Source organism: Lytechinus variegatus, chromosome 2, assembly GCF_018143015.1.
Source record: "Lytechinus variegatus isolate NC3 chromosome 2, Lvar_3.0, whole genome shotgun sequence".
Taxonomy (NCBI): Eukaryota; Metazoa; Echinodermata; class Echinoidea; order Temnopleuroida; family Toxopneustidae; genus Lytechinus; species Lytechinus variegatus.
In genome coordinates this window covers 58,799,643-58,824,582 of record NC_054741.1, presented here as the reverse complement: position 1 = coordinate 58,824,582, position 24,940 = coordinate 58,799,643, and the positions used below count along the sequence as shown (strand labels likewise).

Below are 24,940 nucleotides of genomic sequence, written 5' to 3'. Positions count from 1 at the left end.
AAGGCCTATCATAGTTGTGAGTCATGTGCATAGGCCTACCTGAAAATTGTATGTACATTAGCCAAACTCATGAATGCTTTGTGGCTGAAAAAGGCCCTATACCCAGGTACATTTTAAGACAAAATGAATATTGACAAAGTTATTTGATGTTTGATAAAATTCGGACATTAGACCGAAATGGACGTTAGAATATTTTAGACAAACTTCTCATTGCTTCGAACTTCAAGGACTAGTTGATATGTAGCATTACCAGTGGAGATATAGTCATACAAAGTTTCCCACACACAAAAAAAAACAACAAAAAAATATGTAAGTGAGAAATATTGTCAGGCAGTTAAAAATGCAAGAGACTATAGCTCAAGTCTCCTCGTTCAACTAGCTAATTCATGCTTGAGTGAGTAAAAAATAATTTGAAGAGAAAAAATACCAAAAATCACTTGGCGGATAGGATTTTAGTTACAAAAAGAAAAGTAAATTTCGAAAAGGCAAGTTCTGTTTAGTTTGATACCTCAATGCGGAAAAAGAGCTGGAAAATAACCAAGTTCCTTTTAGAGTAAATCATTAAACATTGTTTTCACAATGGCTGATATAGCCAACAATCGCCTGTAAAACGTCTTTATTTTAAACATTGAATAAACTTGTAGATCATCATAAATGTAGGCCTATAGTAAAAAAAGGACAAAAACCCACACATAGATTATTAGAACAAAGATTCTACATTCTTTTTTAAAAAGTATTTTGTATTGCTTCTTCCAGTGAATACAAACAAACTGACTTCATAACTTCCTAAATAATAGGCCTATGTACAGTGTTAACTTCATAACTAATACAAAATAAAATCGATGAAACATAGGCCTATATGCTATAGGCCCTACATAAAATTTATGAATAAATTCAATTGATCCATTCATTTTTCAAAAAAGTGGAGGGAAAGCAAGTAATAAACACACCCGCCCATCCCACACACGTACGAACTACACAAAATGGAAAAAGAGCACCCCCCCCCCCGGTCTCCTTCCCGACAGACCGTGACGTATGAAGTCACGCTAAGTACTAGCAAAGCGCAAGGAGGGAATTCCCCCATCTTCCAAACACTCCGGACGTCGAGAAGCCGAAGGATGTAGCCAGCGCGGAGGCGAGGTGGCCCGAACTGATAGTACACGGAACATGTATTGTATTGTATGCAAATGATCTTTGATCGCAATATCAGCTGTTCAGTTTATTCTTCTGTCTGTCTGAGTCTTTTTGGGGTCGGTCTGTTGCACATATCTCACCAACTAGGTTGCAACACCAAGGCAGCTGCCAGGTAGGAACCCCGGGCCTGTGTACTAAGGGTGAATAAGACAACATTTGGCTTTGCATCATATTGTCGAGGACGAGGCTAATTTCTTGGACTCTAGTCACAAGATCACAGCCACAGCAGCTTTTGAGGAAAAGTATTCGGTAGGTGATTTTGAACAGAATTGTAGAAAGCAAGCAAATGAACGAAAGAGAGTAGGCCTATAAACTTTGTCTGTGTGAGTGTGACTATATTATTGGTGTCAGTCACCTGCTTGGGTGTCACTGACCATGTAATCAATGGTATGGCATTGGCCCTGTATTCTTCTTCTTCTTCCAGTAGTGTGCATAAACCTCCACGGAGTATCGTCGCACAATATTAAAGGGGAATGAAACCTTTGGAACAAATAGGCTTGTGTAGAAACAGAAAAATCAAAGAATAAGAAAGTTTGAGAAAAATCGGACAAACAATGAGAAAGTTATGAGCATTTGAATATTGCAATCACTAATACTATGGAGATCCTCCCATTGGCAATGCGACAAGGATGTGTGATGTCACTGATGAACAACTTTCCCTTTGGTGGACTATAAAATACCCTCAAAATGTCTCTTTTTGCTTTTTCTTACGATGATACAAACTCTTTATCCATTATGTATTCTTAAAAAATATGTATTACATGCCCTCATGTAGAAAGAACACATGATCTATGGATAGATGTGATAAAAGAGGCAATTCAAGTGAAATATAAAGTATAATGGGGAGAGTTGTTCATCAGTGACATCACACATCTTTGTCGCATTGCCATTTTGCTATCTCCATAGCAATAGTGATCGCAATATTCAAATGCTCATAACTTTCTCATTACTTGTCCGATTTTTTTCAAACTTTTGTTGATCTGTTTCTTTGATTTTTCTGTTTTCACACAAGCTATCTTGTTCCAATGGTTTCATTCTCCTTTAATATTATAGCCTTTTCATTGAGTATAGGTGTTCTTTTTCATGTTTTTTTTAAAAAAAACTTTGCTTGTTCTTTGTTTTTGTTTTTTTCTGACCAGGGAGTTAATTGTTGCAATTGCCTTGTTTGACCATTTCTATTCCTAATTTACTAGAACTTAGCTTACAGGTAGTTATATGGACTATGTGTGTGTCAATTTGATTTGATTTATTTTTAGTATTTAATTAGACTACTTCATTCCCGGGGGGGGGGGGCACTCAGTATATAATGCATAGTGGGTATGTGCCGCGGAGGGGACCCCCATTTTTACACTCAAATTTCCGTTCCAAGGCATAGCATTTTTGTCTTATTGAGAAAAAGAACAAAGAAAGCCGCTCCAAGGCATACCATTTTCTTCTTATCGAGAAAAAAATAAGACAGAAATCCGCTCCAAAGCTTCGCATATTTTTCGTTACGCCGTTCCGGTCGCATTGATCTGCTGCGATTTTGGTGAAAAGCGGCCGCCGAGCGCTGTCCGACCATCGTCTCTGTGCGAGCGCACCCGGCGGAGGCCGCGCTAGCTGCATCATGCACGCTTGCCCATTCCATAGGGGTGCACTATGCACGTACTCATTTGCTGGCGATCCGTTCCAAGGACCCCCGTTTTCACAAAATTGTAGTTCCGAAGCCCGTTCCGAGGACCCTCCTTTTTACAATAAGCCCGCTCCGGGGCCCCCGTTTTTTGTCTCGCCCGCGGCACACCCCTACCACTTTTTTGGTCGAGTGCCCCCCCCCCCCCGGGACTTCATTCATTGATTGCAGTTTCTTATACATAGTATTCTTTCTAATTTACCACTAGCATGACTATCTGTTTTGCCATTTCTCTTAATTGCCACAACTATCATTTCATAGAGTTAAACCATAAACATGTCATCAATCAAGTTGGGCATGTCTGATTCAACAAGTTCTCTTTTGGCTTTTTTTGTGTTTGTTTGATGTAAACTTGATATTTAATTTTGCTTTCCTTTTCTGTTACTTCTTTAATTATATCAATTGTATTTGTATCTTATCATGAAAATTGGATTTAAATACTGATTACTGTGATGATGAGAATCATACATGTCACTACAGTCCAAACAGGATTGCTATATATATTGACCTTTGAACATGAAGAATTAATGCACTTAAAGGAAACCAAAACCCAAGAAGACAAGCAATCTTATTGGAAAGAGTAAAATGAGAGGAACAATTTAAAAAAAGTTTCATCAAAATCGGTTATGAAATAAGCAAGTTATGGACGATTAAAAAGTCTTGTTGTACTTACTATGTGGATCCTCAAATTGGCAAACGTGCTTCAAAATGGCTGATTTTGTGGACAACTTTCCATTTGTTTTGTACACATATTTTCAGATTTTCCCCTTTATTTTACATATTTCACATTATCTCCTCCTGACCTTGACATATATGGTATGGATTATATTTTCCCATGACATGTTTTGCTCAGAAGTAGGCAAGATGCAGAAAATCTGAAAATTTGTGTACAAAACAAATGGAGAGTTGTCCACAAAATCAGCCATTTTGAAGCACGTTTGCCAATTTGAGGATACCCATAGAAGGTACAACAAGAGTTTTCAAACTCTCATAACTTGCTTAACCGATTTTGATGAAACTTTTTTTAAATTGTTCCTCTCATTTTACTCTTTCCAATAAGATTACTTCTCTTCTTGGATTTGGTTTCCTTTAAAAAGGTAGAACACATCATAAAATCATTAAATGACGATGATCACTGGGATCTGACAAAACATATTATATGTCATCATTATGGTTTATTTTCAGTGGGTCTAATGCCAATTTGTTAACTCGTCTACTATCAGTTGGTCTACCATCAGTTTGTATACTATCCATCATAGGGTATAATTGCCATTAAGTCTAATAACCAGTTGGTCTAATAGCCATTTAGTCCATAAATTTGGTCTAATTGGACTAAGATGTGTTAATTTAGCAAAATGAATGAAAGGAAAATGGGTATAAAATCAACTGGTTATGTGACAGCTGAAGCTGACGTGCTCTGACGTACTGACGTGACTCTCCCGATCGGATCAAGTTTTGGAGAAAATTTCATCTTTTTGACAGAAAATTTTTACTTTTCTTCTGGAATTTGATTTCATGGGCATATACTCTTGTAATTGAGATTCAGAGACTGCATGGGTGAGTTGGATTTTACGAGATAAGGTAGCATTTAAGATTTGGGCTTTAACTGCACTCTAGTACTACTAGCACTAATACACGCACACACGTGGCGGAATTTAAAATTCCCGCCTCTCCCCGGCGCACCCAATATGGCGTCGACTTCCGCTCCGGAAGTCGACCCTTTTGACATGGACGAGGATGTCCGGACTGTCACGTATAAAAAACGCCAAAATAAACGCAAACGTGAAGGAAGTCTGGCGGTAGAATCTATCTCGCTCAGAGCGGACTCCTCTTCCAGCGATTCTGAATCACGAAATACTGACTACAAAACCCCCTCTCCTAACCGCAGCACTTCCATTCATAGCACCAATCATCTGAAAACTCTAATTGTTCCAATCGACAAGAAAAAATCATTGAAGAATATAAACCCAAAAGATATTGCGAAGTCAATTAAAGAATGTGTTGGTTTGTCTCCTATTGAGCGAATCAACCATGTGTACGCTGGAATTCTAGTCCAATGTAAAAACGAAAAACAACATCGAAGCCTACAGCAAATCCAGTCAATTGGTAACATTCCGGTAAAAGTCCAAGAAAAAGCTGTTGGCGCTAGAGGAATAATCTCAGGAATCCCCATAGATATGACAGATAAAGAAATAGAAGAAGAATTGAAACACCAAAATGTTATAGCAGCAAAAAGAAAGATGTCAAAAAGAACTGGAAATGCTGAAAACGATTACCAACCCGTTTTCGTCCCAACTAGGAGTGTTATTTTAACATTCAACAAGCAACTTCCAGAAAATATTACTATGTGTTTTCAATCATTTAAAGTAGCACTTTATATTCCGCCAGTATCTAGGTGTTACAGATGCCAAATGTTTGGGCACACAGTTGTTCAATGTAGATCTAAATTGAGATGTGTAAGATGTGGAGAACCTCATTCTTTCAATGAATGTCCAAGAAAAGACAATCCGGGCTGCCCAAATTGCGGAGAGGCACACTCCGCTGCCTACAACGGATGTAAAGAAGCAAAAAAGGCGAAACAGGTTCAGAGAATTAAATATGAAAGTAAATTAACATACGCCCAAGCTACAAAAGTTTGGGGTGAAAGGCAAAACCAATCTGTTCCTAACTCAAATCCAATCCCAGAACAAGTTCACCAAGACCCCCCACAACAGGGCTCTTATCGGCCTCATCAACCAATTAGGCCTGCTGAACTCCAATCCAATAGAGGTCCCCCATCCAACAGCGCTCCCTCAACCCAAACTTCAAGTAGATCTATACCCCCACCTTATGAAGCACCGAGGAAAGTTCCATCTAGCACATACTTGAATACCCAGAGTCTAGATATAGAAGATAATGTGAACAACCCCCCAACAGAGATGTTACCAACAACAGAAGAATGTGAGAGATTGATAATTTCCATAGTTGAATTATTGAAACTTTTTTACAAAGATATAAGTGAAAAGAATATCATTCACCTAATCAAGGTGTCATCAGAAAGACTTTTACTCAGGGGCTCAGGCCCAGTTCAGCCGAACGACCAGAGCTAGTTCTATTACATCATTATTAGCTGTGCTTTCCATTATTCAGTGGAACGCACAAGGTCTACCAGCTCATGGAGCTGAGCTCTTGAAATTTGTCAATAGCAAAAATAAAGCAAATGAAATAGTCCACCTTATTTGTGTACAAGAAACGTGGTTTAATGACAATATTAATTTATACTTTCCAGAATATACCTGTATCCCCAAAAATAGACAATCTCAACATCGAGGTGGATGTGCAATATACATTCATGATTCAGTTCAATTTGCTTACCCCTCAATAGAAACGGACCTAGAACTACAAATTTTAGATATATATATTGAAGGTCTTACTTGTAGAATTGTTAATTTTTATAATCCATGTAAACAACTAAACGATGATATAGTTAAAGAAATTAAAGTGAGTATACTAGACCACCGCAATTATATAATAGTAGGAGATTTTAATTCTCACAACACCCTGTGGGGAGGTGAAAGAACAGACCATAATGGGAAAATTATTGAAAATCTTATTAATGACACACATATGGTTCTTTTGAATGATGGATCTGCCACAAGAATGGACCCGAGGAATGCCAAAACATCAGCTTTAGATCTCTCAATAACTTCACCTTCTTTAGCTGGCAAATGCGAGTGGTCTACATCGCCAACCCAGTTCGGCAGTGATCATTATCCAATTTTTATTGATATAACTCTCGACAAATTACTGAGTAATAATACATCTATGCAAAAAGAAAAAGAGGATATCAGATGGCCTTTTCGAACTATGAACTGGGCACTTTTTTCAGTTGAATGTGAAAAGGTATTTAAGCAAAACAATGCAGAAAACACTGAAGAAAATCCAACTGAATTATATGGCAAGTTTGTAGACAAAATAACTGGGGTGTTAAATAAAATTTCCCCCCAAAAGAAAAAACAACAGCGTATGCCGATCCCTTGGTGGAATAAAGAGTGTTCGGATAAAATTAAGGAGAGAAATAAAGCCAAAAGGAAATTAAACCGAACAATTTCTATTGAAAATTTGAATAATTTTCTGAAAAAGAAGGCGGAAGCGCAGAAAATTCTCCGTCGAAGTGAACAGCAGTACTGGCATAATTTTTGTAAGAACCTTAATCGATTTGTCCCAGAATCCACTATTTGGAAGTGCATTAAAAGACTTAACGGTATACAATCCCATCCCAAAAGAATCCCAATATTGAAAGACAAAGACACAATTGTCCAATCTGACCAAGACAAGGCAGATTTGTTTGGGAGATTCTTTCAAACGATTTTTACCAAAGAAGCAACGGATTTCACTGAAAACAAGCAGAAATTTATTTTCGAACAACTTAAAAAAAGGGAAAATAATAGACCAGAGGAAACAAACACGCATGTCCTGAATGAGGAATTAAGTATTACAGAACTCAATAGAGCTATCGAAAAGAAAGGAAATTCTGCTCCGGGTAAGGACAAAATACCTTACATAGTATACCAAAACCTTCCCCTCGTAGCAAAAGAGTACTTACTTTTGCTCTTCAATTCGATTTTGGAAACACAACAAATCCCATCCCAGCTTAAGCACTCAATAATGATCCCAATTTTAAAACATAACGGAAATTCAAGTGATACCTCATCATATCGGCCCATAGCCTTATCATCATGCTTGATAAAAATCATGGAAACCATGATCAAGTCAAGGCTTGATTGGTTCCTCGAAAAACATGAAATATTACCATCCTTCATGAACGGTTTCAGAAGAAACCGGAGTGTCATAGATAGTATAGTGAACCTTGAGAACGACATTCAAAAGAGTATAAATAACAAGGAACATACATTAGCTATCTTTTTGGACATAAATAAAGCATATGACACGATATGGATAGAAGGTCTAGTTCATAAATTGAATGAAATAGGTATACAAGGGAACTTGCTTAGTTTTCTTCGCAACTTTTTGAAAGGCCGCACTTATGAAGTTCGTGTTGATAAGCAATTATCAAAAGAATTCAAGATGGATAGAGGTCTCCCCCAAGGTAGTATTCTCAGTCCCACACTTTTTAACATTATGTTACATGATATCCCTACAGATCCCTCGATTAAAATTTCACTGTATGCCGATGACTGTGCAATATGGATCTCTGGCAGTAACATCCCTTTCATTACCAAGAAAATACAAAATTATCTGAATGTTCTATATGATTGGTTCTCCTCATGGGGCCTCCAGCTTTCTCAAAAGAAGACTGTCCCCATACTTTTTACTAAGAGTAGAAAATTATCTGAGATAAATCTTACTATAAATAGCATACCCCTAAAATGTGAAGATTCGCATCGCTTTTTAGGAATGATTTTTGATAAGAAACTTACCTGGACTGAACATATAGAGAACATTGCAACCAGATGTAAGAAAAAAAAATGAATATCCTCAGATGTTTAACTGGTACGTCATGGGGAAGCTCTTCTAAGTCTCTAATGATGATATATAGATCCTATATCCGATCCCTCCTGGACTACGGATGTGAGGCATATGATAGTGCTTCAGAAAGTGTTAAGAAAACTTTAGACTCAATACAATACCAATCTTTAAGGATATGTGCAGGTGCACTTCCACTTACCTCTTTAGCATCTCTACAAGTAGAAATGGGAGAAACTCCACTAGATCTAAGAAGACAACAGCTAGCTCATAAATTCAAACATAGTATAGAACTTCAACCTAAGCATCCTCTTTTCTCAAGCTTACAACCTTGCTGGCAATATCAGTATATGGAAGGTAAGAATTGCAATAAACCTTTCGGGTATCGAACAGCAAATTCGAATAATTACTTATGTATAGAAAAATTCAAACCCACAAATTTCCCCCCTTGGCTACTAACGGAACCAGTTATATCAACGGAACTGACAAACCAGGTAAGTAAGTCGGATAATCCATTTCATTTGCTACAGACAAGCTTAGAATTCATTAATACGAAATGGAATAATCAGCTCCACATTTTTACGGACGGATCCAAAACACCCAAGGAAGGGCGCAGTTCTGCAGCATTTTGCGTTCCAGCATTCTCTTATCAACAATCAAAGAGATTGTCAGATGGTACTTCTGTTTACAGAACCGAACTGGCAGGTATCATGCTTGCCCTTAATTGGCTACACCAGCTAGATAACCTCTATGTAGGTACAGTTATTTTCACAGACTCCTTAAGTGCTTTACTGGCATTAAAGAATAACAAAGAGGAAAATTTCATTTCGGAAATACTATTAAGTTTGTCCCATCTAAAATTGAAAAATATTGATGTTAGGTTTGAATGGATCCCCTCCCACTGTGGAATACTGGGTAATGAACGTGCTGATTTTCATGCCAAAGCAGCTCTCAATAAACCCATAGAAATAACAAATTACTTATGTACGTCCGAAGTGAATAACATTTTAAAGATAATTTCTTTTAATCAATGGCAGTCTAGATGGCAAAACTCCCCTAACACCCACTATAAAGTAATCCAAAAGTCGGTCTTACAATCACCGACTTGCTCATTAGACCGAGCAAGAGAAAAGATATTCCGTCGACTCCGATTAGGCCATATAGGTCTAAATGAAGATCTCTGGCGAATGAAAATACACCCAACGGGACAGTGCAATTCATGTCCGGAGAAAGAAACAATTGAACACTATATCGTGAAATGTCATAAGTATTTAATTGAAAGGTCGATGCTTCTTGTCGAGGCAGACATCGCCGATCCCGAGGGAATTCCCAGGCTCCTGAATTCTTGGGACCCTGGTGTCCAAAATGCACTGGTCCGTTTCGTTCAAAGAACGAAACGTTTCCAAAAAGAATAATTCGATAGGATTTTTTTTTCCGTGGCGGAAAGAGAGAAATATATATATTTGATTAGTATATTTATTCATGTAGATACACATGTGTGTATATATATCATTTATATGAGTATAATGACCATATGAGATGATGGTCCTTGTTCACTTTAGTTTTAGAATAAGATATATCTCTTTTCTCTCTAGGTTATATGCCTTGCATTCAGTAGAGCTTATTATCCATTAAAAAAAAAAAAGACAAAGGAAAGAAAGAGAAAACCAAAAAAGGAAAAGAAAGGGAAAGGAGAGGAAGGAGGAAAAGGGAAAAGAAAAAAGAAGAATGGAAGGAAGAGGAGAATAAATGAAAGGAAAATAATAAAAATGAAGAAATGGAAGGAAAGGAAAAAGAATATGTATATGCATGTGTGTATATATATGTAGGTTATTTACTAATTCCATGTTCATCTAACTTACAACCTTGATTTAACAATGCACCATTCCATTTATTAAAGCCCTTATTTTGGATGCCCCATAAATTTCGAATCATCCTAACCTCCCCATATCAAATTTTATCATTTTTATACAAAACAAAACAGACATACATGTATTTGATTGGTATATGCGAGATCATTTCACGGGAAAAGACTCATTTTTATTTCTATTTTCTTTTTCGAGTTTCAAGACTATAGAGTATCCCAAAGGGAGCCCCCTGTCTACACCGGAGAGACAGGACGATGTCTGGACGGTGTCGTTAGAAAGGACGGGATCATGCGGTAACCTGTAAGATACGATAGTCTTTATGATAATAATAATAATAATAAAAAAGAAAAGAAAAAAAAAGGAGAGGAACGATTTTTTAAAGACACGTCGAAAAAAAGAAAAGAAATAATAGTTGGCCTAACGAGTTGGCGATAATAGTCAAATATGACTGGTCGCCATTAATTTTCAACAAACAACAACAACAACAAAATGATCATAGACGAAGTGATTTTTTGACCAAATGGTTGCTAGACTAAATGTTGATTGACAAAATGGCATGACACTATATGAAGGTAGACGTGTGATGAGTGGAAGAGTTGGCAATAGATGAATTGGCAATTTGTCATGATTATTTCTGTACATTCATCACTGACATTAAATGCAAATAATGTTGGGGATTCTGTATGACGATATTTTTAAATATAATTCCTTGCTTCAAATTTAATCTTCCCTCATAGTTTTGATTTAAACAATATTACACACATGGATCTAGTGCAGCAAAATGAAAGAGTTGTTCACCCTTGAGATGGTGCTCATGGACTATAGATTGATAATCTATACTATTTTCTACAGTAGCATACACAGGATTTTCGTTTGAAGCTGAATGAAATGTTTACAACCCAGAAAAAATTGGTCTTCACCACAAATTTTATGTCATTTTGTACCGCTATAAAATTTAACAAGCAAAAAAAGTGTCTTTAAAAAATCTTAGGGGGGGTGGGTATCAAATAAATTTAAGGGGGATTTGAATTTCTGTAACCCCCCCCCTACGTACATCACTGGTTTTCTATTTCAATGACAACTTCACCCAAAAGGTGGGTTTTGCTGCCTTGTAAGAGCACTTACTCTTCATTGAATCAGATTAATTTGAAATTCAATATTATCTCCTTTTTTCAGAAAATGTTCAGGTTAAAGTTTTTGTGGCAGTTCTTGGGGTTGTTCACACCATGCTTTGTATCAGTTCTACCAAACCCTGACGTTTCCAGTATTTGTGGTAAGCTTATTACAATTTTTGAGAACTAAGATACTGCTAGAGTTTAATATTGGTAACTAACATCAAATGGCAGGTCAATCGTGAAACAAATGACTGAAAAGATGTAAAAGAATATTCATAGTAATGACAATGATCGTGATTATGATCATGAAAATCATGATAATGATGAAAATGATAATAATAATTATAATGATAATAGAATAATGATGACAGTAGCAACAACATTAATAATGATACAGTAAGTAGGCAGAATTTATTGAAACATACAAATATTACAATTGACTACCTAACATATTCCTTCATGCCAAAGAACAATAGATAAGTAAAAAAATTGAAAAGTCCTTTTAAGTCTGTGATGATTTTGTATACCTAGTTAACTACCCCACTGAGACAACATGCTATTATGATATAACGATTTTGTTGAACTTTGGTTCACAACACAAAAAACAGAAAATAACGAAGAGTTACCTCGAAATTTTCGGCTGCTGACTGCAACCTTCGTCAGCAATGTGACCCGATTTGACCTTAGTGACGTAATGGTCGATGATCGGGTCTACATCCGGGCGTTCAGACCTTCTCTCAAAAGAGACTGGGGGTGATACAAGCTTACGAATGTCTACGACCCGATCATCGACCATTACGTCACTAAGATAAAATCTGGTCACATTGCTGACGAAGGTTGCAGTCAGCAGCCGAAAATTTCGAGGTAACTCTTCATTATTTTCTGTTTTTTGTGTTGTGAACCAAAGTTCAACAAAATGGTTATCTTTTACCAACACAGATGAACTTTCATGATGCTATTAATATTTTCATTGTTTTGTTTTTCATTTATTAGTTTTTGCAACAGTTTTCATAACAAAATTCTGGACAAGAAAATATCTGAAATTTGACATCAAGATAATGAACAATAGTTTTGTATATCAAATATATCATACATAAATAAACAATTTAAGTGGTATTTTTTGTTACACAATAAATAGGATGGTTGCAAGGGTTGTCACAAAAGCAAAGCTTGAAAGCGTGACAGCCCTGGAAAATAGCCCAAATGATTATATCTACTGTCATAAAACATGCAAGTGCATGAAGGGACTGGGAGTATTCTGATGAAGCAAAGTAAAGTGTGTAAAATATTTATGTTCCAATAATGAAGAATAAAGGTACCGGTAATGAATAAACAATATTCAAAGAAAGGAAGATCTATTGGAGGAGAAAGTATGATACCATTTCAAAATTTAAGACGTCCCAATCAAGTGGTTCCATTTCTGCTCAGTTAATCACATTATTCCTACAATGACATATTTTTTGCCAAATTAAATGGAGAAGTACTTTCTATTCATCCCATGATGAAACTGCTGAACCTTTTTTATGATGTCATCTGTTTCAGCAAGTATGGGAATACTATGAAAAGAGATTTTTTTAAAGGATGTGAGCTTGCATTATAAGTCGGCCTAACTCCAGAAAATGTTTTTCTTTGAATAATGATTATTCATAATATGAAATGGTAATGATGATTGGTGATGATGGATGATGATGAGGGTGATGATGAGGAGGAGGAGGATATGATGATGATTGTAATAAAATAATGATTATTAGTATTGTTTATTACAGAACTTTATATCAATGAATATGATATTGATAATTAGATGAAAATTATAATGAAGAAGAAGTAGAAGAAGATGATGATGATGATTATGATGATGAGGAGGATGATGATGATGATCTGATAATATTGATTGTAGTAAATAATAATTATTATCAATGAATATGATATTGATAACAAAGAAGAAGATGATGATGATGATGATAATGGTGATTGTGATGATGATAATGATGAGAAGGATGATGATGATATGATGATAATGATTGTAATAAAATGATAATAATTATTGTTTAGTATAAGATTATAAATGAATATGATATTGATAATTTAATGAAGAAGGAGAAGGAGACAATGATGATTTGTGATGATGATGATGATGATGATGATGATAATGATGTCATGTTTCTGTCCCACTCACTCTAGGTCCAGAGACCAACTCAACATTAGCCCAGAGAATCCAGACCTCTCAGTGGAAGGCTACAGAATGGCTCCTGGACCAGCAGACAGAAGACTGGGGGTGGGACTTCCTTAGTACTGGGGCGGCCATCTTGTCTCTTCAGCTAGCCAACGAGACCTGGAAGAATGACCTTGTATCAATGGAAACACAGCAGACCATAAAACAACTCAATATTGAGCTGTTGAGTGAAATATCACACAAGTAAGTGAACTTTTCTACTTGTCATATAGTCCATTATTACACACACTAAAACATTTTAATCAGTGGCAGATCCAGAGGGGCACAACCAGCCCATGCCCCCCCCCCTTATGTGATGCAAAATTGAAATTTGTTATGTAAAAATGCCATATGAACAGAATTAAGTGTGCCCTCCCCCCCTTTGAACTTTTTTTTTGCTTGTCAAAATTTTTTTGCGGAAAAATGTGCCCCCCTTTTGGAAAATCCTGGATCCGCCCCTGATTTTAATAAATGTCCATATGTAATATCCATTTGGTCTACAATGTACACTAGACTACACTCGGTCAAATAGCATAATTCCCATTTAGTCTAAAGTCTTTCCTTCTGCATACATATTGTCACATTTTGGTTCATAAGCAGTTTATCTAATCACCATGTAAACATTAAAGGGTACTGCAGGCTGAACATGATATGATTTGAACGGTTATAGAAAAATCAGACAAACAAAACACTGAAAATTTGAAGAAAATCGGACAAGGAATGATAACAAAGTTAAGACATTTTAAATTTTGCATTATTTTGATGAAATAGTATGCATGTCTTCATGAATATTCAATGAGTACACTGATGAAGTCATATCCCCAATTGTTCTTTTGTAGTTCATTTCAGAAAATTATGTTTTTTCAAATTATATCCTCCAAGAACTAAAAAAAATGGTTTGAAAGCTGATTTAATGCATTAGATATTTGTTGCAACTTATTCCATTGTAAGGGAAATGTATTTTTTATATATGTATGAAAAAATTAAGTAATTATGATTTCATGTAACAACAAGAAAAAGGAAAGTGGGGATGTGACATCATCAGCCTACCTAAATGAATATTCATGACGATGTACATATAAGTATTTTCACAAAATATTGCTAAACTTTGAAATTCTGTAACTTCATTATTTTTTATTGGATTGGATTGTGATGAAATTTTCATCATTTTGCTCTGTGAATTTTACTCTATTTATTTCGATTAATTATTTTCAGAGTACCCTTTTATTGTGTTACACGGAGTGGATATCAGAAGAAGTAAATATATAGCCTTACTGGAAATTAGACAATGTAGTAAATTTTCCCGATTGCTATTAGACCAAATGGTTAGTAGACGCACTAGGCTATGGTAAAGTGGGGTGTCTGGGGATTTTCTTCTTGTTAGATCGTAGATGCCCAAACTAATCAATATCATCGTATTTAACTTCATTTTTAGACATGGCTTCAAGGAAATGTCTCTAGGAAAGCTAGGCTACTATGCCATGGCACTTCATGCTACTTGCCATAATGCCTCCAACTTCCATGGCCACAACATCATGAAACACTTGCATCAACGGGTGGACAACTTTAACGCTAGTCTTACCTTAAATTACTTCCCGTACTCCCTGGCGGTGCTTGCCTTGTGCAGCACCGGGAGTGACGTGCCACACAGTGCCATAGGAACTCTGGAGGGGATGCAGCAGGAGGATGGATGCTTTCCATTTGGTGTCGGTAAGGAAAATTAAATTATCTTTATTTTTATCTAAGGTATTGTAATAGCTTTTCGTTGCATGAAATATTGGTTAATATTTAAAGGGACACTACGGTATGGTACAAAGTCATATGTATAGGCATCCGAATAGGGGATATATTGGCTTTGAAGTATAGTCTATGCATCAGTGAATTGTTTACAAAATTGAAAATATCGGAAAATATCTCTTTCTTTATTATTTTTTTAAGCACTGGTTGAGGGATTGACTTCCAACAAGGCTTATGGCCGGATAAGAATTTAGAGGTAATGCAGTAAAGGTCAAAGTACACAAAGCTCATTGTCACAATAACTTGGAGATGCATTACTTGAATAATGTATATCAGTGACAATATATTTAGATTATTAAATTTTTGAATACTGTTAGAATAATTTATTTCAGGTCTAGTAATGGCAGAGGCCTGAATTTCAAATGCTTGCAGTGGAAAATCTATCAGACAAATTTTGTTTTTATGCCTCCCACCTCATTTACTCCCCCCCCCCTAATTCTGTCTTTGTTCTGATACTTTTCACTTCCTTGCTTTTTGTTTTGAACTCTCTTGAATCATTTTGATGACAGTATTCTCATGCTCTCTCTCTTCTCTCACTCTTTCTGTCTATTCTTCCTCTCTTTCCCTCTCTTTCCTTTCCGTCTTCTATCTGAAATTGATATCACCATGAAGATGTGACGTCTATGGCAGTCATGGCTATGGATTGCATGCAGGGTTCATTCAATCGTCCTCAAAGACTCATCCCTCTGAGGAACATGCTACAGAAAGGTGCCAGCTGCATCATGGGATATCAGACATCCGATGGCGGGTTCAGTAACTCTGATAATACAAATATTATTAGCACTGCATTAGCAGCTCAGGTATGCACTTTAAAAGACTCGTTCAGATATGATGTAGCAAATTTCAGCAAGATTTTTCATACTTTTTCAAATGGTCAGACACATTAAACATGCATTACAGGACCAGAAATGGCCCATATTTGTTCAGGCAATTCCCAACATGAGGAATAGAATTGCGAGCTTTGAAGGTTTGCATGGTGGTAAGACTGAATAGAGAGTTTTGCGGTAGCACCATGTAGGTTAGTCCTGAAAAGGACTGTTTATCTTTCTGGTAATAGTTCTGAAAAAGAACTATTACCAGAACAGTTCTTTTCAGAACTATTACCAGAAAGATAAACAAACAGTCCTTTTCAGGACTAACCTACATGGTGTTGCCGCAAAGTTCTTTTCAGAACTATTACCAGAAAGATAAACAGTCCTTTTCAGGACTAACCTACATGGTGTTGCCACAAAACTCTCTATTCAGGAATGGAATTATAATATCAATACTCATTTCATACAATGACTTTATAATAATGGCATAGGTCATGTTTAATGGTGTCTTGACACATGGGTTGTCTATGTAGCTCTAGAAAGATCATTTTGCTCCATATTTTTCAATTTGCATTAACATCCTTTATTAACAAATTTGGTTTGTCTTTAGTGTCTTGCATCCCCCCAAATCAATGCCTTTGCAACATTTTTGTTGATTTCTTATACCCTGTTAGATTGTACATAGAAATGCTGCTGTATTTTGTTGCTCTGACTTGTTACACCATGTCCCAACAAGCCTAAATTGCTGACCTGTATTAAACTATGTGACATAAAATGGGAGATATATGTTGATCTGTAGATTCTCCATTGCTCCAGAGCAATAAAACTATTTTTTCCTGGAAACCTATGCTTACAAATTGAATTAATAAGAGGGATCTTGCCATTTCAGAATGTACAATATCAGTTGAAAAACAAAAACCTCATCATCCCTCTGAGCTGTTTCATAAAGCTACACTTCAAATTATGTATAACATCACCAAAATATGCACTTGGACGTTTTTTAAAATCGTATAAATGAACTAAAATTGTATTCAAAGTTCAAAGTCCACCCCAACAAAGAAGTGATTTGAATGAATAGGGAAGTTATGACATTTTAGTATTTCACTCATTTTTCACAAAGCATTTACATGTATATGCACATAATACAGTAATATTCAGATTAATATCTGAATATTGTACTGTATTATGTGCATATAAATGCTTTGTGAAAAATGAGTTGATGGTGTCTCATGATTCTTTTCAGTTCAAAGGTTTCAATTTGATACTTTTCCTAGGCTTTAATCGCTGCCCGTAAATCACCATCACTATGGCGATGTGAAGATGCCTTAACTCACGTCCTTGATGCCCAGCTGGAGGATGGTCACTTTGGTAACCAAGGAAGCACTATCCAGATCCTGCCATTGCTTAGCAACCGTCACCATGGGAGCTTGTCTGATATTCAGCAGGATTGTCCAGTACAAGGTTATTTCACCCCCCTTCAAAAAAATGTTTTAAACGTAGAAGATATAAATCATCTTTAAATTCTGAAAAAGTATGAGACAAAGAATAATAATTGTAAGAAGTATGAAATTTGAAAAAAAAGTATAGATAGTAAACCCTCACTTGGTTTAGTTTAACTTGCAGAGGTACCCAACTTCTCTGAGGTTAAATTGATCTTTTTTCTCTCCTCAAACTGACAGCGATTTTTTGGTGCCAAGCTAAAAAGTGATAAATGGATATAACGTCAAATTGAACGAAAATTCCATCATTTCATTAATAATTGTCCGTATGCATTTTAGATGTTAGTTAGGTTTCATTGTTAATATTGTATTACCAACTGAGAGGGTGTAACGATAGGCTCCAGTTACAATCTTTTATTCAGGAACAGCATCGCAAATGGTATCAATTTTCTAAATGTATTTCTCTCCTTATATATATTCCATTAGTTGCTAGCATTCAGGATCAAGATAAACTTTGAAATTCCTTCTTAAAGGAGACCTCTATGGGTTGCCAGGTAGTGAAAGTCTACATTTTCCTTTTGTCTTAAACTAGTTTGTCTTCTTTCCATTTTGTCTAAATTCCACTCAAGTAGGCATGTGCAGTAAGTATATATCAATTTTGGCAATGGTTCACCAAATAATCAACAGACCTTCTGATGATTAGGCCATATGCCAGTTTGAGACGAGGAAACAGTGACTCAAACAAAAAGTTGAGAATGAAGCCACTCTTTGTGGCTGGTCCAATTGAAATCTTTATTTTCATTTACAAATTTAAGAGTGACTTGTTCCAGGCACAATTGACTAGGTACAAATACCTCCCCCCCCCCCATGCCTGTGTGATTGACTGTGTGGTGTGGATGTGTTTGTTTTTGTTTTTGCTTAGTACTCTGTTTAAACACTTTTTTATCATCTTCTTCTTGTACACAATCTACTAAATTTTTGTTCCTGGGGGGGAACATTTAACCCACAAGCTTTGCTTTTTAGTTCCCCCTTTTTCCTCATCTACTATATTATTGTACATGAATTATGAAATGCATTTTTTTCCTGCTCTCTTTATGCTCTCTGCTCTCTCCCGCCACAAGCCTAAGCTTTTAGGGTATACGCTTTCTTCCTTAAACCCAATACGTACATATTTATTAATTTTTTTTATAGCAAATTGATTTATGTATGAATTTATGTTTATGAAAAATGTACTGAAATGGAAGAAAATTAATGTTTTATTTGAATTGAATAGAATTGAATGTATGTAAATAGTTAATGACTAGAAATGCATTTATGTGTTGTAAATATGAATTTGATTTTTTACTAATATGGAAATAAAGACATTAAAGACATTAAAAAGACCCATCTGGAAATCAGACCAGATGATGTAGATGAAGTATGCATTGATCAATTGAATACAGATGAATAGAGTTACATAATAGACGTATTATTCAATGTGTTAACAAGGCGCCTGTTAATGCTGACCTGAATACTATTTGCTCAATCTTTTTAGTCTGTTTAGTCTCATTTTGTCTCGCCTGAACGAGGTTCGGCAGATACCTAGTGATCACTTTTCCTGTTAGTTGGTCTGTTACAAAAATGTTAAAATTTTCGTTCAGCTTGCTCTCATTTCTTTATTTCAGCATCAATTAAGTTCATACGTGGTACATATGATCCTTGGGTAATACCACATGCTAGGGTAATAGAATAATGGGGTCAAAGGTTATCTAGGGGTCAAAAGGTCAAATGATATGAGGTCATGTCCATCCTTTGTATAAAAAAATTTAATCTTGCTCTCATTTCGTTATTTCTGCATCAATTTTGATCACACTTGGCTCAAATGTTCATTGGGTAGTACCAAAAATGTGTTGAAGATGATGGGGTCAAAGGCAATCTAGGGGTCAGAATGTCAATTCTTTCGTTAAAATTGCCCTCATTTCGTTATTTCTGCATCAAGTGTGTTTACACTTGGAAGAATTAACCGTTGGTTAATACCATGTGTGTGTTCATGAGGATGATAAGGTCAAAGGTCATCGAGGGGTCAAAAGATCATATTGCATATTCTATCGATCGCTATCAGGCGAGACTCGTTAAAGTAGAGATTTTGTTTTTATTCTCATTTACTCAGATGCAATGCAGAGCATACCCCCGATTGGACATAGAGATCAAACCATCCAGGTTAACTTTGAGATCAGTCAGAAACTACTTAATAGCGAGGGTCATAATGTCATTAGTACTTTCCCTCCATTCTCTGTTGACATCCTACCAGGAGAAAACCTTTATAGGGCCATGGAACGTGCTCGTCAAGCCGGCTCCTTCAGGTTGGTGGGAAACGTTTTAATTTTTTTTCTGGGGGGAGGGGGAAGAAGGTGGGGTTAGGACATGGCCCTGGGAATCAGGGGTGCTGGGGATGCTGAAGCACCCAAAAAAAATTCCTTGGGGTGCTGTGTATATCATTATATAAGAGGCAGCACCTCCAGGTATTCGGGAAGATGTGTAAAAATGGAAAAATGTATCCAATGTGACCTTCATTTTGTAGTGAAAAACTTTTTTTTTCAAAATTACATCAGCACCCCCAGAAACACAAGTGGAGTGCCTCTGGCAGTCATTACACGATTCAATATAGCAGCAGTGCTGGCTTTGAAAACTACTATAAAAAAATGATTCACAAAAAACACCACTCATACAATGATACAATACTACGTTCACTGACCCTAAATGACATTTGACCTTGATCATGTGACCTAAGACTTGTCGGTGATACTTGATTACCCCTGTCCACATTTCATAAACTATATCCATAAACTTTGAAAGTTATGACAGCAATTTAATAATTATGTCCAAAATGGCCAAAGTTCATTGACCTTAAATGATCTTTGACTTTGGTCATTTGGCCCTAAACTTGCACGAGATCTTCATTGACACTTGATTACTCTTATCTTCAAGTTTTATGAACTAGATCTAACACTTTTAGAGTTATGATGTTTATTCTACAAATACCCCCAACATGGCCAAAGCTCACTGACCTTTGACCTTGGTCATGTGACCTGAACCTCACACAGGATGTTCAGTGATACTTGATTACTCTTATGTCCAAGTTTTATGAATAAGATCCATAAGCTTTCAAAGTTATGATAGTAATTCAACGAATACTCCAACTTGGCTAAAGTTCATTGATCTTTGACCTCAATCATGTGACATGAAACTAACACATAGCAGATTGCATATTCCTATGCGCTACAATATGTAATATGTTGCTAAAGATAATCGACTTTATAGGAATCTCGCTAAATGTAGCATTTGAATCTGTACTGCTTTATAGTAATAACAATTTAGTTTTTTCTCAAGCAAATTGTTTTTTCTTTTTTTAAGGATAGAATTGACATTTGAATATCGGACAAGCATGATGCAATGTTACTTGTAACAATATTCTTATTTTTTATTGTTTCTTTCTGCAGTTTTGAATCTAAATTGACCCAGTTTGGCAACTATATTACTTCAATCCATGACGTTGTGAATGATAATGCCAACGGTCTCTATTGGTTTATATATACAGTGGATGAGAATGATGACCAATCATTGGCTACTACTGGTAAGTAAATGATAGATTTATCAGTCCCCTTTTTAAAGAATATTTCATGCTCTGTGAATTAATTGGCCCATATTTTCTGAAGTTGGGTTTAACTTAGACCATGTTCTAACTCTGTGCTAAAATTATGGGAAGCCAAAAGTGTCAAAAATTTTATGAAGTTCTGTGTTTCTTATGTTTAGTGTGCTCTTTCCTGATTCGTTGATGGTGAAGACAATCATCTATCTATACTTCCTAGACAGTTATGAATGATTTAAGAGCCAAATATATGATATCTCTACTGTTAGTGATTTATGTAACAATTGGCTATCCATGCTTAAGTCACAATTTTAAACCTGAGATTAAGTTAAACCCAACTTCAGAATACGGGCCATTGGTTTTATGATGTCGTGTAGGTCTAAATGTCTGTCATGTCATTGAAATGATGAGGGGGTCTTCACAAAGGGTTAAGTATACTTAGAGTCACTCTTATATGTCTAGTTAGGTTTCCATATAAAAAGCCGTATACATTCGTAATTCCGAAGCTTCGTTGCTCCGAAGGTTCGTTAATCTGAAAGCGAAATAAGGCTCGTTGTTCAGAAGGTTCGACAATCCGAAAACGAAATGAGGTTCGTTGTTCCGAAGGTTCGTTAATCCGAAAGCGAAATAAGGTTTGTTGTTCCGAAGGTTCGTATATCCGAAAACGAAATGAGGTTTGTTGTTCATTTCGTTTTCGGACTAACGAACCTCCGGAATTATGAGCCTCATTTCGTTTTCGGATTAACAAACCTTCAGAATTATGAACCTCATTTAGTTTTCGGACTAACGAACCTTCGGAATTACGACTCTAATTTCCTTTTCGGATTAACGAACCTTCGGAATTACACCACAAATGTTCGGATTAACAAATCCTTTTTCGTTTTCGGAGTAACGAACATCGAGGTATAGGCAATTTACGTGTTTCAGAATTACGAACCTTCGGAATAAAGAACCTTTGGAATTACGAAGTGTAACCATAAAAAGCATCACTGCATTAGGATAATCATGGCAAGTAAGAGGACTTACTGCGTATATAAGATTGCATGTTACACATTATACGCATGTCAGCACTGACTTTATCAAAGTCACATGCAAGTCTTTATGAAATACCCTCCTGATTTCAAAATGTTGCTTGTATGCATGGATACCAGTTCTGAAGGCAAGACTATTTGGCATCTGCTCATCTCATACCTATGATGTACCACTCAATAGAACTAGAACATTGTGTACTACACTATATTGTGTCCTTGTGGCAGCTTATCGAAACCTGAAATTCTTTATCATCGATCTTGGTTATGATTTATGTCAAATTTACCCAAATTTGTAAGCAATTATATGGATATATACTAACTCTTCTTGTTCCTGTTGTTCTCCATATCTGCATTCTCCTTTCATACTGTCTCTTTCTGATTTTTCCTCCTTTATTTTAACTCGTCTTTCATCATCTGTCACCCCTTCTTTCTCCTGTTTCTTCATACCATTTTACCTTTCTTTTTTTCCTTGTCTGCCCCCATTACCTCTCATTTTACTACTTTCATTTTGTTTTGTCTGTGCACCTACTTTCTCATCTGTTTTCCTCTTTCTTCCCTCTTTACTCACTTCTCTATCTGGCATCTCTCTAACTTTATTATCTATTCTTTTCGTCTTCTTCTTACATTATTCTTCCCTTTTTGTCTTTCCTTCTTTCCTTATTCTTTTCTCTCTGTCTATGTATTCTTTTTTTTCTCCCCTCTCCTGTCTCTCTTTCCCCTTTATTCTATCATCTTTCTGCTTTCTTTCCTACCCCCTCATTCATCTCTCCACTCTAATTTCTTTTAAATTTCTTTTTGTGTTTGTCTTTCTCCCTCCTCTCTCTTCTTCATTCTTTCCTTCCCTAATCCCTTACATCTCACCCACTTATATTCTTTATCCCTTCTCCCTTTACATTCCCCCACCCCTGTACTCCTTTCTCCTCCCTTTCTCCTTTTCTCTCATGCTTGTGTCTACTTTCTGACCTTTTCCTTTGTCCCCCTCGCTTTTTCTCCCATATTCCCCATCCCTCTGTCTTTTTTCATTTTATTTTCATTTTATTCTCCCCATTTTTTCCCATCATCTCCCATCTCTTTCCTCCATGCTATATCTTTCACTTCCCTCCTCTATGATATACATCTCTCTCCATCATTTCCCCCTTCTGTCTCATACTCCACTCTCTGCCGCCCTCCTCCATCTCTCCCCCCCTCTGTCTCTCCCCCTCTATTTATCTTTTCTCTCTTCTCGTCTCCCATGTATAATAGGTTCGGACGGAATCTTCCCTGAAGATGGTTCTAGGTATCATTGGGTCTATCGAGCATATTAAAATGGCATGTGAAAGGGGCTCAGTTCAACTTCACACACACTTGAGCCAACTTAAGGCTGCATAACCCTCAATTATTGAATCACATATTTTGATCGCAAGCCATTTGTGCAGTCCTTCTCTGATTGTTTTTAATTGTTATGCTCTTGTTGAAAAAAATTGTTTGAATGGCGATAGACGAGTGGTATACTTACATACAATACAAGCCCCATTGGCATTATCTGCATGAGCCACCGACTTATTCATATTAAAAAGTACTGATATTGTGGTTACTTCACCATTTTATCGTGTATCATTTATCTGTACCTATCTTACTTTGTTATTCCAAAGGCATTATATGATCCTACTTCACCATAGAAGTATTGAAGAAAAGAATTTGTCTTGTACAAATGTTATATCATGATATGTCCACACATTATATGGTGGGTATTTTTTTTAAAACAATCATTTTTCATTAACCATCACAATCAACTATTCAATGTAATAACTTTGATTAATGATCAATACTGTTACATTAAGTATGATATATGAATTGTATAATGGGCATGGAATATCTGCTATCAAAAGAAATTACTATAAATGAACAAAACTATGCAATATTTTGTTGCCTTCTGAGCAGAGTATTTTATAAAGGCTTTTTAAACACATTTAGATTGAACTATTAATGTTTTAAGCAATAAGTAGCTGACTTGGAATAGAATAATTATATTACAAAAATGTATAGAATGAGTCGCATATTTCTCCTTCCATTCCAAATCTTGATAACATGGTTTCAAATTCATGTCTGTTTTAGCTATAAATAGGTGCAATAGTACTGTATGATAAAGCCAGTCTTAAAAAATATGTCTTTGTTCGTGACAAATTTATGATAACTTTGTATATGAATTATGGAGGAGTCAACCTCAACATTTGTCATGTATGCAAACCATCAAAAATGTAATAAGTGATGTAAAAAATATATTATCTTGTCAAAATAAATTTTGAATTATAGATTGATTTTATTACATATTAAATTTTAATTCGTGTAATTTAATTAATGACACCTGTATAGCCTGACTATTTTCATGTATGCTATTCCATTACAAAGTGAAAAGGAATTATATTGTGTTATGACATTATTTATTCACAGTTGCAGTTATGGGATAACATACTTGCCAAGTGTCCCCATTTGATTGGGACACTCCCTATTTTGCATTCCAGTAACATGTATAGGAACTCTTTAGTGTCCCTATATTGTGTTCTTATATTCATACAGTTTATTTCCAGTTTGTCTAATGCCAATTCGTCCATTTGCCAACTCGTCTTCTATCATTTGGTTACCATCGGTTTGTCCACTATCCACATTGTCTAATTGCCAATTCGTCCACTCACCATTTCGTCTAGTAACCAGTTAGCCCAGTAGCCATTT

The 24,940-nt window shown here is 36.0% G+C and overlaps 1 protein-coding gene across 2 annotated transcripts; it reads left to right on the top strand.

The window, feature by feature from the left end:
- The first annotated feature begins 1,161 nt into the window (after nucleotides 1-1,161).
- On the top strand, nucleotides 1,162-24,340 carry LOC121408490 (uncharacterized protein CG3556-like). Of its 2 annotated transcripts, none has more exons than XM_041599973.1 (9): nucleotides 1,162-1,306; nucleotides 11,374-11,470; nucleotides 13,494-13,728; nucleotides 14,960-15,234; nucleotides 15,934-16,121; nucleotides 17,408-17,594; nucleotides 19,722-19,914; nucleotides 21,052-21,185; nucleotides 23,474-24,340. In XM_041599973.1, the coding sequence occupies exons 2-9, from the start codon at nucleotides 11,377-11,379 to the stop codon at nucleotides 23,533-23,535; spliced, it is 1,368 nt and encodes a 455-aa protein (XP_041455907.1). In that variant the 5' UTR covers nucleotides 1,162-1,306; nucleotides 11,374-11,376; the 3' UTR covers nucleotides 23,536-24,340. The 2 variants fall into 2 exon arrangements, with proteins under 2 accessions (XP_041455907.1, XP_041455906.1); XM_041599972.1 differs by having other exon boundaries at nucleotides 1,162-1,443.
- The last annotated feature ends 600 nt before the right edge of the window (nucleotides 24,341-24,940 follow it).

Bases quoted from the DNA above. Each gene is read 5' to 3' on its own strand.
- LOC121408490 (XM_041599973.1), top strand. From the start codon at position 11,377: ATGTTCAGGTTAAAGTTTTTGTGGCAGTTCTTGGGGTTGTTCACACCA. The intron at 13,729-14,959 runs GTAAGTGAACTT...CTTCATTTTTAG, and splicing joins TTGAGTGAAATATCACACAA to ACATGGCTTCAAGGAAATGT. The intron at 19,915-21,051 runs GTTGGTGGGAAA...TTCTTTCTGCAG, and splicing joins CGTCAAGCCGGCTCCTTCAG to TTTTGAATCTAAATTGACCC.